Genomic DNA, 19,463 nt, shown 5'->3' with positions numbered 1-19,463 from the left:
GCGTCTGTACAGGAGGAAAGCAGGAAGTTTCCTTTGAGATGCTGGGGGGATATAAAGGGAGAGGTTTGTGGGTGCAGGGGGCTCTGGCTCTTGGTTCTCTCTCTTTGCTTCCTCTGGGGTCTTGCTCTCTCTCTCATCCTCTTCTGGGTTCTTCTCCGTGATTCAGCCTGCACCGGTTGGTATCTGTTTCCATTAGGTATTATTGTCACTTTAATCTAGTATGGTTATGTTATTGTTTTATATTTTGTCGGTTATTGAATAAATCTGGTTAATTGTGTAGCCACGGACTTCCTTGATTATAGCTGTACTGTGCCAGATGAGCTCATTATTAGTATCAGTTAAAAGGTAAATCGCGGCGTTGCACAGGAGAAGAGGGGTGGTGGTGTCGGCTCGCCCTCTTCCCCTTCTTGGCACGGGACGAACGTCCTGGCTTCATCTCTGTTTCGGCTTGTCTTTCTGTAACGCGGGGGTGCGTGCGGAATGACGAGGCACAGACTCCAGCTCGCACACTCAAGCATCACTCTACACACCACCCACTCTCCACCTCTACACACCACCCACTCTCCCCTCTACACACCACCCACTCTCCACCTCTACACACCACCCACTCTCCACCTCTACACACCACCCACTCTCCCCCTCTACACACCACTCACTCTCCCCCTTTACACACCACCCGCTCTACACCTCTACACACCACCCGCTCTCTACACCACCCACTCTCCCCCTATACACACCACACACTCTCCACCTCTACAAACCACCCACTCTCCACCTCTACACACCACCCACTCTCCCCTCTACACACCACCCACTCTCCACCTCTACACACCACCCACTCTCCACCTCTACACACCACCCACTCTCCCTGGGACATCATCACCTCCACCTACTCCTCCATCCTGCCTCCTCCCCCATCCTGTATAAATGAATATCAATCAATCAATCAATCAATAAAAATTTATTTGTATAGCGCTTTTCACAACACATGTTGTCACAAAGCTCTTTACAGGATTTACAAGGTTAACAATACTATGGGTCCAAATCCCTAATGAGCAAGCCAAAGGCGACAGTGGCAAGGAAAAACTCTATGATGGTGGGGAATAGGAAGAAATCTTGGGAGGACCAAGACTCAAAAAGCAACCCATCCTCCATTGGGCGGCCCGTTAACACACAAATTACACAAAAACAAATTATACAGATGAATACACAAGTCACAAATAAATCACACAATCAGGCTAAGTATAACTTAAACTAGAATGAAAGTTCTGGGTGTTGATATTGTCAATGTAAATGTCTTATGATGAACGCCAGGTTTTCATTCCGCGTCGGAGTGATGATACTGGTATTGTAGGCTCCAACTGCAGTGTTACTCCCCAAGTGAACCTCGGAGAAGAAAAATATGTGATGTGGTAAATATGTAACAGATTATTCAAAGGCCAAACTAAACAGAACAAGTCTTTAGTTGAGTTTTAAACATTGAGACCGTGTCTGAGTCCCAGAGGCAGGAAGATTATTCCACAGTTGTAGAGCTTTAAAAGAAAAGGCTCTTCCACCTGCTGTGATCTTTTTGATCCTAGGAACAGTTAATAACCCTGCGTCCTGCGAGCAAAGTGAACGTGCTGGGTTGTATTGTTCAATAAGTTCACAAAGATACTCTAGATACACTAGGCCGTGCAGTGTTTTATATGTTAATAAAAGTATTTTATAGTCAATACGGAATCTAACTGGCAACCAATGTAATGACGATAGTACGAGACTAATGTGATCAAATGTTTTAGTTTTTGTTAAAACTCGTGCTGCTGCGTTCTGAACCAGCTGGAGTTTGTTGCAATAATCTAGGCGAGAGGATACGAATGCATGGATTAGTTTTTCCGCATCACTAGTATTTAATATGTTTCTAATTTTAGCAATGTTGCATAAGTGAAAGAACGCTACCCTAGTTATATTACACTATGTAAGTTTTGTTCCCAGCTTTTTAATGTTATATTCCAATTGCTTATGTCTAAAACATAATCAGTACAAATATCACCTCTGGCATCTTAATTGCTTAGTTAAGTGTCACATGTGATACTCAAATAATGAATCAAAGATATGTAGAAGTATATTCATAAGTAAAACACACAATTTCAAGTGTCAAAACAACAAGCACACAAGTACTGCAGGGGTGTGTGGTGAACACACATCACCACCATCACTTCCCTCTTATCAACCTACTGCAGCATTTCACTCAGAGTAAAGGGTCTGCAGTCTGTAGATGTGACCTCATCACATAAACACATGAAGAACATGATGATTCATTCTGTTCTCTCTCCTCAGACCCTGTTACTCTGGACCCCAACACTGCACATCCACGCCTCCACCTGTCTGATGATCTCACTACTGTAAAACTCAGACCACAGAAATCACTGCTTCCTGATAATCCAGAGAGATTTGATGAATGGGAGTGTGTCCTAGGCTCTGAGGGCTTTAACTCAGGGACACACTGCTGGGATGTTGATGTTGGAGACAGTGATGTCTGGATACTGGGTGTAATTAGAGAGTCTGAATGTAGAAAGGGAGGGAGGGTCTGGGAGTCAGTGTGGAGTCTGGACTACTATAAAAATACTGGTCAATACTACACACGCTGCCCAGGACAGAAACATCACTACTTCACACGTACAGAGAAAGTGCAGAGGGTCAGAGTTCAGCTGGACTGGGACAGAGGGAAAGTGACATTCACTGATCTTCTAACCAGTTCACACCTGATCACTATAAAACACACTTTTACTGACACTGTTTTCCCATTATTCTGTAATTACAGTTCCTCTCCTATGAGGATCTTATCAGCAAAGATATCAGTAACAGTGGAACAGTAAAATTAATGTTGCCTTGAATTAATCTGCATACATGTAATAATGAACATTATATTTATAAATATATATTTTGACTATATCTTAGAAAATTCAATACATGTTTTTCCTCAAAATATTAGAATCATGACTTTGATTATTAACTATTGACTTAGAAAGTATAATTTTTTAATTTCTCTTTGTCATTACATTTTTATAACCTGAATCATCAGAAAGTTTGAGTCCACTGAATGTGAATGTATTACATGTGAGAAATATGGATCTGATGTCCTGACTGGAATCTCTTACCATAATGATACTATAATAAATAATGTTCAGCAGTCCAAATGTATAAGGGTGATGATCATTCTGCTGTATTGTTCCTGATTAAGTGTTTGATCTGTGTTTTCCTGATCTCTGTCACGTTACAGCCCCTGACTCCTCCCCTTTGGGCGTGTATTTATGTCCTCTACGTCTAGTCGTCTGCGTCTGTGGATCTTCGTGGGTGTGGATGTGTCGGAATGTGTTCATTCGTCTCACCTGTGGCTCGTCTCGTGATCACTCTGGGCTTATGTGGTTTGTCTATTTAATGTGCGTTCGCGCAGTGTCCCGTGCTCGTCTTTGTCTAAGTCATACACGATAATGTGTGTATAGTTGTGTGTGCGCTATTCGCGCTAAAACTTATATGTTAATAAACGTGGCGTTCATCAAGCAAGGATTCTGTGCCTCGTCCTTCGCCCTCCACCGAGCATCACAGAAAGACGAGCCGACCAATCGAATGCCAGGATACACGACCCGTGCCAAGAAGGGGAAGAGGCCCAGCAGGCACCACCATGCCTCTTCCCCTGCACAGCACCGCGAAGCCCCAGTGACCAGCGAGGAGATGCAGCAGGACCCGTTGTGCGCGCACCTGCTGCGTCAGGCTCGGGACACCAAGGTGGCTTCGATGGCGAAGCCGCGGTGAGGATGTGGAAGGAGCGACACGGCTCTCCCACTAGAGACTGCTCGCCTCTGGCGCTTGGCTCCCTAGAGCTCTGCTCAGCTGAGAAGACCCCCGAGAGCGAGTTTGAGGGAGTAGAGTCGGAGGAGGACTCCGAAAAGGAGGAAAGCCCTCCTCCGTCCGCGTACTCGGCCCCCACCGAGTATTATGGTGAGGGCGAGGAAGAAGAACGCCCTCCTCCGTGAGCCATACACGGAGGACGAGAACGGTGAGCCGTGCACAGAGGAGGAAGACAGTGACCCGTGAACGGAGGAGGAGGACTTGAGTCCGCCCCCCTCGGAGTTCTCCGGGGAAACCGTGAGGGGGAAGAGAGGGTGCAAGGAGGAAGTCTGTCCCTATCCCTCTGAGGGGAGCACTATGGACTGGTCCCGTGGCGAAACCCCGGAGGAGCCAATGATCTGGTGTTCAGGCGGGGAAGAAGAGGAAATGGAGGAAGAGAGCACCACTCAGGAGGCCAGATCAGGGGAGCGATCACCAGGGCGAGGTGGAGTTCCATGCTGGGGTCCTTGGCGAGGGGCCATCCTGCGTCGCGCCCCACGGGGGCTGCCAGAAAGACTGGTCGCGTGCCCGTTGAGAGGGCTTTATGATTTACTCCTGGTACCATGTAACGTTATTGTATTCGTTCTTAATACTATAAAGATAGACACTTTAAGAAACTTGTCTTGTTTTATTTCCCACTCGCTCAACGTGTGTTCTTCCTACTCCCTCTATTCATATTCTACTTAACTATCGTTATTTCACTAGTGACATCTAGTGTTACAATTAAATTACATCATTAACTGAATATCATTATAGTGGGGTCAGTGTGATCCCAGTGTGTCCTCATGTCCAGCACACTTTAACTCCTCTCAGCCTGTCAGGCAGAGGACTTTGTTTCTCCTCTTTCTATGCTCCCTCTCTTCTTTCTTTTTCTTTCTTTCTCATTCCTCTCAAGCTGAACATTGCTGTTTTTCTCAGCACATTTTTCTCTGATTCCTTCAGCTTTTCGTCCTTCTGTCTCTTCTTTTTTGTCTTCATCCTTTTCTCCCTTTTTATTTGACGTTGTTCCTCCTTGAACTCTTCCACCATTTCTGTATTCATGCTCCCACACAGGTCCTCTTCTCTCTTGCTCTCACTTTTTTTTCTTCTCTCACTTTTTTTTCTTCTCTCACTTTCTGTCCATCTCCTCCATCTGTAGCTTCTTTTCACATTCAGGTCTTTTCTTTCGTTTTCTGACCTTCCTTGGATGGATTTACATGTAGCCTTCTCTCTACTGAACACATCATCTTAAAGTTTTCATACTTTGTCTCTTTTTCCTTAATATTTTCCTTCAATCCATCAATCATTGTTTCTTTTTCTTTCTCACCACGCATCTCCAAATATATTTGATGCCAATCATCTTCGTGTTTCTTCAGATTTTTTTTTCTTGTTCTGTTTGATCCTCTCTATGCCTCCATCTCTCTCACTCTCTACATCTCACTCTCTCCATCTCTCTCAGTCTCTCCATCTCCTTCAGTGTGTTCAGTGTAATCTCTCTGGTCATCACATCCTCCATCTCTCTCTTCTCTTCTCTTTCTTGCATTATGATTCTCTCCAAATAGGTCACTCTGTCCTTTATTTTCTGGAGATCTCGTTCCATTTCATTCTTCTCCCAGGTCAGGTCCACCTTTCTCTCTTCCTCTGTTCTCCTAAGTGAGAGTGATAATTCTCTTTCTGTTGTGGAGTGTATCTTCCTCTCAGTGTGACACTGTGCAGACGTCTCCATCACTCTTTTTAGTGAGGGCTCCTTCACTTGACCGTTCCATTCTTCTCCACTGCAAAGCTCTGCTATCATTGTTTACAAATGGTGTAATATCATTTCAATGGAGTCTAAGGACCTCCTGGTGTTAAGATCTAGTGTTTCTGTTCCTGACCTACTGAGGATTGGCGCCTCTTGGGTTCTGTCAAGGGACAGATATTGAAGTAATGTCAGTGTGACAGAGATTATTGATTAGATCATGTTTAGTTATTATAAGAGATCATTATGAACTTTATGATTTAGTACATGTCATTTGATTAGACAATAATGAAGTGTGTTTCAGTGTAATCATGTACTTGTGTTTAGTTCATATTATGCATGTGTGCTATACTGTGACCCAGGTCAGGGAGAGTGCAGAGGGTAAGAGCACTCTGTTAACTGGTTGTCACTAGTCACTAGTTAGCTTTCTCTGCGTTCAACTGATACATCAGTTGCTTCCACTAACTCTAGGGAAGTCCATATTAGGAGATACACACATGTGAGACAAAGTAGCCTGCTGGGCGCCTTTGTTTTGGAACATGCTGTGCTAAAGATAACCTGCTGTTAGAACTGCTGAATTGTGTTTAGGATTGTATATAAGCAGGGGGACTGCCTCCTTGTTCTCAGAGTTGTCATGCTTGAATGAGACTCTCATGTCTGTCTCTGTCTTGTGTTTGTCTTTGTCCATTTTATATATTTATTTATTTTAATAAATTAATCATTTTAACCACGTCTGAGTCCTCATCTATTTTCAGAAAAGTTCCCATTCTTTGCAATGAAGAGATGCTTTCGCTAACACATGCTAATACTGTTGATAATGATTGAATGCTTTGCAATGAAGCAAGTTGGGCAAAGTCAAGGCGGGGACTGACGGTCGGAGGGGTTCGACTGGTGACGATCGGGAAGGGTCTGGTAAGGCAAACTGTTCCCATGCTTTTCAATGAAGAAATGATTTCGCCGACACATGATGATACTGTTGATAATGACAGAATGCTTTGCAATGAAGAAATGCTTTGCCTATGTACATAGATGTCACGCAGATAAAGTGATTAAACCTGCTACTGAGTTTCTGAAAAAACCCAGTCCCCTGGTTTCAGGTTGTGTTGCAGACCTTCCCGTGGCTTAGGCAAGGCCTCTTACACCGACCTGTGAACTAGTGACAAGACAAAAGACAGATTTGCACAATAATTCAGCATGCATTTGGCGGCCTGCCACTTTTTTGAAATCAACAACTTTGATTTTGCTGGTCCAGTGTCAGGAGTCTTAGCTTTTAACAATATATGTATTCATGGCAACGTGTGTTTAATGTCATTTCATTTATTTCATGTAAAAAATATTAACGTTTTGAAATGAGATCTGATTCATCTTTTGACCTACTGAGTTTACTCATTCTTCAATGACCACTTTATTATTTATTTCTGCCTTAGAGTGAGAAAGTTAAGGTCAGCTGTGAAGGAGCTGTCGGTGGTAGCTGAAAGATCTAGCCAATGGCTGTGGATTAAGAGGGCACAGACTACGTGGGGTCATGTCCCATAAAGGTGGCTTGACCGGTCTTATGGGTGAGACGTTGGGAAGGTGAACTGTGTAACATAAAAGGTGTTTGAACAGCAAGCTTTGAGGGGGGTGAGGCTGGGACGCCAGCCCTCACCTTTGAGCCTCCTGGAGATGTTGTGGGCTCAAATCAATGAAACACCAACGAAGGGAGGTGCCCACCTGATGACCCCAGTGAAGAGCTTGCAAGTGGTTGTGGGCGTCGTTGTTACTTTGCTTGAAGGTCTGTCCAGGGTTGTGTTGTGGTCCGAGTACTTGGCAGTTGAGGCAAGTGACCATGAACATAGTACGCTGTGATTCTGGATCCTTGCCGAGCCAGTATCAGATTGTAGCTGTTGTTGTGTTCTGCTCAAACAACTGGTGTGTGTTTAGGATGTGTCGTTGTTGCTTTGGTTGAAGGTCAGGCCAGGTTGATGTGGTGATCTGAGTACTTGGCAGTTGAAGCAATGGACCATGAACATAGTACGCTGTGCTTCTGGATCCTTGCCGAGCCAGTATCAGTTTGTAGATGTTGCAGTGCTCTAATAGTGGTTGGTTGGGTAATAACATGCACTGTTATGGTTGTTGGAGAGAAGATGGGCGGTAGGGCCTTGTGAGGGGTATGGGAGTGGCATAGGATATTTCACCATCTTATCCGGTGTTTAAAAGTATAATCAATTTGGCTGAGGTTACCGTGATTGAATCTCTTCCTCCACTCTCTGCTCTCCTGGTTTCTGCACTTCTTACACACTGTGATCATTCTGTGAACAGTTACTCCAGGACCCAGTGTCAGGTGTCTTAGCTTTTTATGACATATTCATGATAACATGCGTTTAATGTAATTTCACATCTTCAAATTATAAATATTAAGATTTTGAAATTAGATCTGATTAAACTGTTGACCTACTGAGTTTAATCATACTTGACCACTTAACACATCTTAACAATGATCTGTTCTACAGCTGCAGTACTCTACACTCTGCCAAGACCAGAGACCAAGACAGTCAGCTGAGAGTCGCCTGATTCACTTAGTTGTAGTGCTCTGTCGCCATCTGGTGGAGAAATCATGTATAACATTTATACCGAAGCCCCTCCTCCCTGTACACGGCTACGTGTTTGAGGAAGTAAATCTTGGAGCGCCACAGTGGTCTTTGTTAATTATACGTTAAAGTGAGTTATAAATATCATAAAAACCTCTTAAATCTGGTATTTACTTCTTTCTGCCTTATTTCTGAAAGGAGTCTAAACTCCCTCAGCTGGATAAAGGACTACAGTGACTGATTCTCTCCTGTGCTACAGTGATTATTACAGAAGATCTAAAAGTGAAAGTGAAGTTTGTACAGAAGGAGACATTACAGAGAAACAGCACAGCAGCTGTTGGAGGAAATGGCTGCTACAAACACTCTGTCAGAAGAAGAGTTTTCATGTCCTGTGTGCTGTGACATCTTCAGGGATCCTGTTGTACTGTCATGTAGCCACAGTGTGTGTAAAACCTGTCTGCAGCAGTTCTGGGAAACCAAGGGGTCTCAAGAATGTCCAGTTTGTAGGAGAAGATCTTCTAAATCTGTTCCTCCCTGTAATCTTGTCCTAAAGAACTTGTGTGAGGCTTTTCTAGCGAGCAGGAGTCAGAGATCTTCAGCAGGGTCTGAGGTTCTCTGCAGTCTGCACAATGAGAAACTCAAAGTCTTCTGTCTGGAGGACCAACAGCCTGTGTGTGTGGTGTGTCAGATTTCAAAGGCACATAAAACTCATGACTGCTGTCCAGTAGAGGAAGCTGTGTGTGAATTTAAGGTATGAAATATATACTAATTTTTTTACTGTAATGTTTTCCAGTTTACAATTATCTTGAAATATATGTTAGAGATATATATATAAACATCATCTGATATAAATTTATCAGATGATGAAATTTCAGACAGCTAAATCTGACCTTCATTCACCGTGAAACTTAATATAAATAAAATTATTGATATACAATCTGCTACAATATATCATACATCTCAATTTGATAGTAAAAGGATGAAAAGGAATCATAGTAATCACGCCATTGTGTTTAGTCGTTATAATCTCTGTAATCTCCAGCACATCTATACAGATACAGTGATGAGTCCTGTAAGACTCACACTGTCCTCTACTAAACCCGTATTTTACAGGACAAACTCAAGACCTCACTGGAGTCTCTACAGCAGCATCTGAAATTTTTAGAGGAACATAAAGAAGTCTGTGAGAAAACAGCAGCACACATTAAGGTGAAAGGTCACTCTGAGTTCTGAATGGTGCTGTGATCACTGTCCACGTACACCATAATGAAACACTCATCATCTCATACGTACACTCATCATCTCCCATTCCAGTATCAGGCCCAGCACACAGAGAGGCAGATAAAGGAGGAGTTTGAGAAGATCCACCAGTTTCTAAGAGATGAAGAAGCAGCAAGAATAGCTGCACTGAAGGAGGAAGAGGAGCAGAAGAGTCACATGATGAGGAGGAAGATTGAGGAGATGAGTGGAGAAATAGCATCTCTTTCAGATCAAATCAGAAACACAGAGAAGGAGATGGAAGCTGAGAACATCCCGTTCTTACTAGTAAGAATCACTCAGTCTGTATCTTTCTCTCTCTCTCTCTCTCTCTCTCTCTCTCTCTCTCTCTCTCTCTCTCTCTCTCTCTCTCTCTCTCTCACTTAGACATACGCTCAAAACATGTGAAATACACCAATGTAGAAGAAAAAGAATCACTCACTAGCCATCTACCTCACACACACACACACACACACACACACACACACATACACACACACACACACACGCACACACAAATGCACAAGTAAAATGTTTTGACATTTATTTTTGTACGCGCGTGTGTGTGTGTGATGTTATCATCATATAAGGAAGATGCATGTTTGACCCTCATATAAACAAAATGACTAAAATTTTATTTTATTTTTTGTGTTTGTCCCTCTGTTTCCTTCTCAGAATGTGTCGTCCACATTGAAACAGTAAGTGATTATTATTTCTGTTTGATCTCCATATTGTGTTACACATTGTGTTTGTGAAATTATTCTGATACATTCAGATCTTCAGTATGTGGTCTCTGTTATTTCAGAAACAAGATATATGAAGATGGTTTAAGAAAATAATTTAAGAAAATTTTCTTAAAATGATTTAAGAAAATAAAAATACATTGATACTGATGATGTGCAAAAAGTGGTTAGATACACTGATATGTTTAATGAAAGATAATAAAACAGCTTTATACATTTCCAGTGAAATATTTTTCACATGTTAATTTAAATGTTAAATAATTTGAATACAACATATAATAATATATTATTCCAGAGTTCATCACACCCCAAAACAACATAAGAAGGTGTCAGGAGCTCTGATCAATGTAGCAAAACATCTTTCCAACCTGAAGTTCAGAGTCTGGGAGAGAATGCAGAAGATTCTCCAGTACTGTGAGTTTTGGTGTTCTTTGATTAATTAGAGTAATTCTGTTCTCCTCATAATTAGAACTCTATAGAGAGAGAAACATTAACATTGTGTGTTTGGTACATGAACTATTCCATTATTAAAGGCTGTATTAGTATAAACAGTGAGGGGGACGACCAGTTGACTGCTGGTCTGAGGAGAGACAGTCAGTCCATGAGGAGATCTACACCACCCACTCTCCACCTCTACACACCACCCACTCTCCACCTCCACACCACCCACTCTCCCCCTCTACACACCACCCACTCCCCCCTCTACACACCACCCACTCCCCCCTCTACACACCACCCACTCTCCACCTCTACACCACACCACCCACTCTCCACCTCTACACACCACCCACTCTCCACCTCTACACCACCCACTCTCCACCTCTACACCACACCACCCTCTCTCCACCTCTACACACCACCCACTCTCCACCTCTACACACCACCCACTCTCTCCCTCTACACACCACCCACTCTCTCCCTCTACACACCACCCACTCTCCACCTCTACACACCACCCACTCTCCCCCTCTACACACCACCCACTCTCTCCCTCTACACACCACCCACTCTCCACCTCTACACACCACCCACTCTCCACCTCTACACACCACCCACTCTCCACCTCTACACACCACCCAGTCTCCCCCTCTACACACCACCCACTCTCCACCTCTACACACCACCCACTCTCCCCCTCTACACACCACCCACTCTCTCCCTCTACACACCACCTACTCTCCACCTCTACACACCACCCACTTTCCACCTCTACACACCACCCACTCTCTCCCTCTACACACCACCCACTCTCCACCTTTACACACCACCCACTCTCCCCCTCTACACCACCCACTCTCCCCCTCTACACACCACCCACACTCCACCTCTACACACCACCCACTCTCCCCCTCTACACCACCCACTCTCCCCCTCTACACCACCCACTCTCCACCTCTACACACCACCCACTCTCCCCCTCTACACACCACCCACTCTCCCCCTCTACACCACTCACTCTCCCCTCTACACACCACCCACACTCCACCTCTACACCACCCACTCTCCCCCTCTACACCACCCACTCTCCACCTCTACACACCACCCACTCTCCACCTCTACACACCACCCACTCTCCCCCTCTACACCACTCACTCTCCCCTCTACACACCACCCACACTCCACCTCTACACCACCCACTCTCCCCCTCTACACCACCCACTCTCCACCTCTACACACCACCCACTCTCCCCCTCTACACCACTCACTCTCCCCTCTACACACCACCCACTCTCCACCTCTACACACCACCCACTCTCCCCTCTACACACCACCCACTCTCCATCTCTACACACCACCCACTCTCCACCTCTACACACCACCCACTCTCCCCTCTACACACCACCCACTCTCCACCTCTACACACCACCCACTCTCCACCTCTACACCACCCACTCTCCACCTCTACACACCACCCACTCTCCCCTCTACACACCACCCACTCTCCCCCTCTACACCACCCACTCTCCCCTCTACACACCACCCACTCTCCACCTCTACAAACCACCCACTCTCCACCTCTACACACCACCCACTCTCCACCTCTACGCACCACCCACTCTCCACCTCTACACACCACCCACTCTCCACCTCTACACACCACCCACTCTCCACCTCTACGCACCACCCACTCTCCACCTCTACGCACCACCCACTCTCCACCTCTACACACCACCCACTCTCCCCTCTACACACCACCCACTCTCCACCTCTACACACCACCCACTCTCCACCTCTACACACCACCCACTCTCCACCTCTACACACCACCCACTCTCTCCCTCTACACACCACCCACTCTCCCCTCTACACACCACCCACTCTCTCCCTCTACACACCACCCACTCTCCACCTCTACACACCACCCACTCTCTCCCTCTACACACCACCCACTCTCCCCCTCTACACCACCCACTCTCCACCTCTACACACCACCCACTCACCCATTATACACACCACCCACTCTTCCCTCTACACACCACCCACTCTCCCCTCTACACACCACCCACTCTCCCCCTCCTACACACCACCCACTCTCCACCTCTACACACCACCCACTCTCCACCTCTACACACCACCCACTCTCCCCTCCTACACACCACCCACTCTCCACCTCTACACACCACCCACTCTCCACCTCTACACATCACCCACTCTCCACCTCTACACACCACCCACTCTCCCCCTCTTCACACCACCCACTCTCCACCTCTACACCACCCACTCTCCACCTCTACACACCACCCACTCTCCACCTCTACATACCACCCACTCTCCACCTCTACACACCACCCACTCTCCCCCTCTACACACCACCCAATCTCCACCTCTACACACCACCCACTCTCCACCTCTAGACACCACCCACTCTCCACCTCTACACACCACCCACTCTCCACCTCTACACACCACCCACTCTCTACCTCTACACACCACCCACTCTCCCCTCTACACCACCCACTCTCCACCTCTACACATCACCCACTCTCCCTGGGACATCCCCACCTCCACCTGCTCCCCCATCCTGTAAATAATGAAGATACTAGGGGTCTATAGGAAGTCTTTGTATCTGTCCCTGCCACCATCTTTGTTTCTGTCTTTCGGGCGTCAGCGGCAGTTTTGGGCATGCACAGTTCATTTGCAGTGTGGACGTGGAGCAGTGAGGGTCTGCTCTGAGTGTGAGACTGCACTGAGTGTTGTGGGCGGGGCTCACGGCAGCACCCGCCCCAGAGGACAGCAACTGAAGAGCGTGTGTGTTCAGAGTCTCCAAAAGTCTCCAATAACACCACAAAAAGTTGCTAGATTTGTCGCTAGTCGCTTTTTACTACAAAAAGTCTCTACAGAGTCTGAAAAGTCGCTAAATATAGCGACAAAGCCGCTAAGTTGGCAACACTGTTCTCAACTACTCGCTTCTCCCCCTAAACCAACATGAGCTTCACGCCCCGTCGCCACTTAGCTCTTAAAGAGACAGTGACCTAATTTCTTCACATAAACAAATGGTCCTGTAGACATTTATATTTACATAATCAGTACCAGTATCACCTCTGGCATCTTAATACTATATTAAACAGCAATATATACACATATGCACCTCTTCATAAAAAAGTAAATTAACTAAATACATTTACATACAATGCAAAGAAGGTCCTTATGTTTTGTCTCCTACACCACCGGTGTTAGTCACTCTGGGAGTAGCGCCCTTTAGTAGGGGAACTAACGGTATCTACCCACTAATGAGGACACACACACACTTCAGTACACAGACACTAATAATACACACATGCAGTGTGACACTCAGTGTAACAGTAACACTGCACTAGTTAAGTGTCACATGTGATACTCAAATAATGAATCCAAGATATGTAGAAATATATTAATGAATAAAATAGACACAATTTCAAGTGTCAAAACAACAAGCACACAAGTACTGCAGGGGTGTGTGGTGAACACACAACATCACCATCACTTCCCTCTTATCAACCTACTGCAGCATTTCACTCAGAGTAAAGGGCCTGCAGTCTGTAGATGTGACCTCATCACATAAACACATGAAGAACATGATGATTCATTCTGTTCTCTCTCCTCAGACCCTGTTACTCTGGACCCCAACACTGCACATCCAGACCTCCACCTGACTGATGATCTCACTACTGTAGAACGCAGACCACAGAAATCACTGCTTCCTGATAATACAGAGAGATTTGATGAATATGAGTGTGTCCTGGGCTCTGAGGGCTTTAACTCAGGGACACACTGCTGGGATGTTGATGTTGGAGACAGTGAACACTGGGCACTGGGTGTAATTAGAGAGTCTGAAAGGAGAAGGGGATGGAGGGTCCGGGGTTCAATGTGTCATATGGGCTACTATAAAAACACTGGTCAATACTGGACATACTGCCCAGGACAGAAACTTCACTACTTCACACCTACAGAGGAACTGCAGAGGGTCAGAGTTCAGCTGGACTGGGACAGGGGGAAAGTGACATTCACTGATCTTCTAACCAGTTCACACCTGCACACTATAACACACACTTTTACTGACACTGTTTTCCCTTTATTCTGTAATAACAGTTCCTCTCCTATGAGGATCTTACCAGCAAAGATATCAGTAACTGTGGAACAGCAAAGTTAACGTTGCCTTGAATTAATCTGCATACATGTAATAATGAACATTATATTTATAAATATATATTTTGACTATATCTTAGAAAATTCAATACGTTTTTCCTCAAAATATTAGAATCATGACTTTGATTATTAACTATTGACTTAGAAAGTATAATTTTTTAATTTCTCTTTGTCATTACATTTTTATAACCTGAATCATCAGAAAGTTTGAGTCCACTGAATGTGAATGTATTACATGTGAGAAATATGGATCTGATGTCCTGACTGGAATCTCTTACCATAATGATGCCATAATAAATAATGTTCAGCAGTCCAAGTGTATAAGGGTGATGATCATTCTGCTGTATTGTCCCTGATTAAGTGTTTGATCTGTGTTTTCCTGATCTCTGTCACGTTACAGCCCCTGACTCCTCCCCTTTGGGCGTGTATTTATGTCGTCTACGTCTAGTCGTCTGCGTCTGTGGATCTTCGTGGGTGTGGATGTGTCGAAATGTGTTCATTCGTCTCACCTGTGGCTCGTCTCGTGATCACTCTGGGCTTATGTGGTTTGTCTATTTAATGTGCGTTCGCGCAGTGTCCCATGCTCGTCTTTGTCTAAGTCATACACGATAATGTGTCCATAGTTGTGTGTGCGCTATCCGCGCTAAAACTTATATGTTAATAAACGTGGCGTTCATCAAGCAAGGATTCTGTGCCTCGTCCTTCACCCTCCACCGAGCATCACAGAAAGACGAGCCGACCAATCGAATGCCAGGATACACGACCCGTGCCAAGAAGGGGAAGAGGTCCAGCAGGCACCACCATGCCTCTTCCCCTGCACAGCACCGCGAAGCCCCAGTGACCAGCGAGGAGATGCAGCAGGACCCGTTGTGCGCGCACCTGCTGCGTCAGGCTCGGGACACCAAGGTGGCTTCGATGGCGAAGCTGCGGTGAGGATGTGGAAGGAGCGACACGGCTCTCCCACTAGAGACTGCTCGCCTCTGGCACTTGGCTCCCTAGAGCTCTGCTCAGCAGAGAAGACCCCCGAGAGCATACTCGGCCCCCACCGAGTATTATGGTGAGGGTGAGGAAGAAGAGGAAAGCCCTCCTCCGTTCAAGTACTCGGACGGTGAGCCGTACACAGAGGAGGAAGACAGTGACCCGTGAACGGAGGAGGAGGACTTGAGTCCGCCCCCCTCTGAGTTCTCCGGGGAAACCGTGAGGGGGAAGAGAGGGTGCAAGGAGGAAGTCTGTCCCTATCCCTCTGAGGGGAGCACTATGGACTGGTCCCGTGGCGAAACCACGGTGGAGCCAATGATCTGGCGTTCAGACGGTGAAGAAGAGGAAATGGAGGAAGAGAGCACCACTCAGGAGGCCAGATCAGGGGAGTGATCACCAGGGGGAGGTGGAGTTTCATGCTGGGGTCCTTGGCGAGGGGCCATCCTGCGTCGCGCCCCACGGGGGCTGCCAGAAAGACTGGTCGCGTGCCCGTTGAGAGGGCTTTATGATTTACTCCTGGTAACCCTAGGGGCGGTATAGATGGCGCCACGACAAAGTACTCCTCTCATTGGCAGACACCATAGAGCGGGAGAGGGTCAAGAAAAGATCAGCCAACTCAACGCCTCAGAGAGCCATCACCTTCGTTAAAGAAGGAGCTAGACCTGCACAAACCACCAAAAGGAAAAGAACTAGCATTCTCCACGCCGCAAGTTCCTGGGAGATGAGGGTGGATCATGGGAGGAGGCTGCAGTTTCCGGAAGTGGTGCAAACATCCCTCCGCCCTGACATAGTGCTGTGATTATCTAAGGACCAGAAGATAATCCTGGTTGAATTGACAGTACCATGGGAGGAGGGCTGCGAGGAGGCCCACGAAAGGAAGACTGCAAAGTACCAACAGCTGGCTCAAGACTGCCGAGATAGAGGCTGGCAGGCATGGGTCTTCCCTGTGGAGATAGGGTGCAGAGGGTTTCCAGCAAGGTCTGCATGGAGTTTTCCTTCTGCCTTGGGAATGGATGAGAACAGCAAAAAGCAAGCAGCTCGCAGGATGGGGGAGGAGGCGGAACGTGCCTCATGCTGGATCTGGAGCAAGAGAGAGGAGGAAAGCTGGAAGCCAGGAGTAGATGGGCAGTGAGCTGGCCACTCGCTGCAGGCCCACCAACTGGAGGGTGTTGTGGTTAGGGCCGAAACACCCAGAGAAGGTTGGACACCACCTGATGACATCTGCTCCTGGCCTAAGGCTCCAGCTACCTATTAAGGTAGCTGAGGAAGGCACCTTCTGTGTATTAAACAAGTAACGTTATTGTATTCGTTCTTAATACAATAAAGATAGACACTTTAAGAAACTTGTCTTGTTTTATTTCCCACTCGCTCAACGTGTGTTCTTCCTACTCCCTCTATTCATGTTCTGCTTAAGTATCGTTATCTCACCAGTGACATCTAGTGTTACAATTAAATTACATCATTAACTGAATATCATTATAGTGGGGTCAGTGTGATCCCAGTGTGTCCTCATGTCCAGCACACTTTAACTCCTCTCAGTCTGTCAGGCAGAGGACTTTGTTTCTCCTCTTTCTATGCTCCCTCTCTTCTTTCTTTTTCTTTCTTTCTCATTCCTCTCAAGCTGAACATTACTGTTTTTCTCAGCACATTTTTCTCTGATTCCTTCAGCTTTTCGTCCTTCTGTCTCTTCTTTTTTGTCTTCATCCTTTTCTCCCTTTTTATTTGACGTTGTTCCTCCTTGAACTCTTCCACCATTTCTGTATTCATGCTCCCACACAGGTCCTCTTCTCTCTTGCTCTCACTTTTTTTTCTTCTCTCACTTTTTTTTCTTCTCTCACTTTCTGTCCATCTCCTCCATCTGTAGCTTCTTTTCACATTCAGGTCTTTTCTTTCGTTTTCTGACCTTCCTTGGATGGATTTACATGTAGCCTTCTCTCTACTGAACACATCATCTTAAAGTTTTCATACTTTGTCTCTTTTTCCTTAATATTTTCCTTCAATCCATCAATCATTGTTTCTTTTTCTTTCTCACCACGCATCTCCAAATATATTTGATGCCAATCATCTTCGTGTTTCTTCAGATTTTTTTTTCTTGTTCTGTTTGATCCTCTCTATGCCTCCATCTCTCTCACTCTCTACATCTCACTCTCTCCATCTCTCTCAGTCTCTCCATCTCCTTCAGTGTGTTCAGTGTATTCTCTCTGGTCATCACATCCTCCATCTCTCTCTTCTCTTCTTTTTCTTGCATTATGAATCTCTCCAGATAGGTCACTCTGTCCTTTATTTTCTGGAGATCTCGTTCCATTTCATTCTTTTCCCAGGTCAGGTCCACCTTTCTCTCTTCCTCTGTTCTCCTAAGTGAGAGTGATCATTCTATTTCTGTTGTGGAGTGTATCTTCCTCTCAGTGTGACACTGCAGACGTCTACATCACTCTTTTTAGTGAGGGCTCCTTCACTTGACCGTTCCATTCTTCTCCACTGCTCTTCTCTGCTATCATTGTTTGCAAATGGTGTAATATCATTTCAATGGAGTCTTAGGACCTCCTGGTGTTTTCAAATCCTTCCTCTCTTCTCAGTACTGCACTGTCGAGCTGTAACAAACATGCACTAGTGTTATTGTTAAGATCTGTAGTTTCTGTTCCTGATCTACTGAGGATTGGCCCCTCTTGGGTTCTGTCAAGAAGTAATGTCAGTGTGACAGAAATTATTGATTAGATCATGTTTAGTTGTTATAAGAGATCATTATGAACTTTATGATTTAGTACATGTCATTTGATTAGACAATAATGGTGTGTTTCAGTGTAATCATGTACTTGTGTTTAGTTCATATTATGCATGTGTGCTATACTGTGACCCAGGTCAGGGAGAGTGCTGAGGGTAAGAGCACTCTGTTAACTAGTAGTCACTAGGCTACTAGTCTTGGGTCATTTAGCTTTCTCTGTGTTCAACTGATACATCAGTTGTTTCCGCTAACTCTAGGGAAGTCCATATTAGGAGATACACACGTGAGACAAAGTAGCCTGCTGGACGCCTATGTTTTGGAACATGCTGTGCTTAAGATAACTTGCTTAACATCCCATCACTTTCAGTGATCATGCACCAGTCTCTCTCTCTTTGACACAGAAAAGAACCACACCAGTAACGAGGAACTGGAGATTAAATACATCATTACTTAAAGAACAAGATTTCATTAATTACTTCAAAAAAGAATGGGCAACATATTTAGAATATAACGATCTACCAGAAACCTCATCGTGTGTTCTTTGGGAAGCAGGGAAGGCAGTAATGTGGGGGAAAATAATATCCTACTGCACACACAAGAAAAATAAAGAAAAAACAATGGTAGAATTGGAAGAAAAAATAAAATCTTTAGAAGCTGCCCATGCTGCTTCACCTCAAGAACACACACTGGACAAGCTGAGAAAACTCAAACTGGAATTAAATGAAATAATAGATAAAAAGACACAATTTTTACTGCAAAGACTGCGTTGGCAAAATTTTGAACACGGCAATAAATCCGGAAAATTCCTTGCTAATCAGTTAAAGCTTAATAAGGAAAAAACAACTATCTCCTCTATTAAGAACTCAACAGGTAGCATTATTCACGACCCACAACAAATAAATAAAGCTTTTAAAGAGTTTTATAAAGCTTTATATACATCACAGATTAGTCCATCTGATTCAGCTATTGAAGAATTTATT

At 45.2% G+C, this 19,463-nt stretch overlaps 1 protein-coding gene across 1 annotated transcript in view; it reads left to right on the top strand.

Annotated features, from left to right (window-relative positions):
• Positions 1–15,798, top strand: part of LOC143496610 (uncharacterized) — a 62,432-nt gene extending 46,634 nt beyond the window's left edge. The window contains exons 6-15 of the mRNA XM_076992790.1: positions 2,320–2,854; positions 3,311–3,318; positions 3,754–3,981; positions 4,241–4,428; positions 8,489–8,908; positions 9,271–9,366; positions 9,472–9,702; positions 10,090–10,112; positions 10,453–10,571; positions 14,243–15,798. Coding sequence (XP_076848905.1) covers positions 2,320–2,854; positions 3,311–3,318; positions 3,754–3,981; positions 4,241–4,428; positions 8,489–8,908; positions 9,271–9,366; positions 9,472–9,702; positions 10,090–10,112; positions 10,453–10,571; positions 14,243–14,787 — 2,393 coding nt within the window. The 3' untranslated portion in view covers positions 14,788–15,798. The remainder of the gene's footprint in view (positions 1–2,319; positions 2,855–3,310; positions 3,319–3,753; positions 3,982–4,240; positions 4,429–8,488; positions 8,909–9,270; positions 9,367–9,471; positions 9,703–10,089; positions 10,113–10,452; positions 10,572–14,242) is intronic.
• The last annotated feature ends 3,665 nt before the right edge of the window (positions 15,799–19,463 follow it).

The sequence above is a fragment of the Brachyhypopomus gauderio genome, unplaced genomic scaffold (assembly GCF_052324685.1).
Source record: "Brachyhypopomus gauderio isolate BG-103 unplaced genomic scaffold, BGAUD_0.2 sc97, whole genome shotgun sequence".
Lineage (NCBI taxonomy): Eukaryota > Metazoa > Chordata > Actinopteri > Gymnotiformes > Hypopomidae > Brachyhypopomus > Brachyhypopomus gauderio.
Note: the sequence above shows the minus strand (reverse complement) of the source record. Positions and strands in the feature narration are given on the sequence as shown.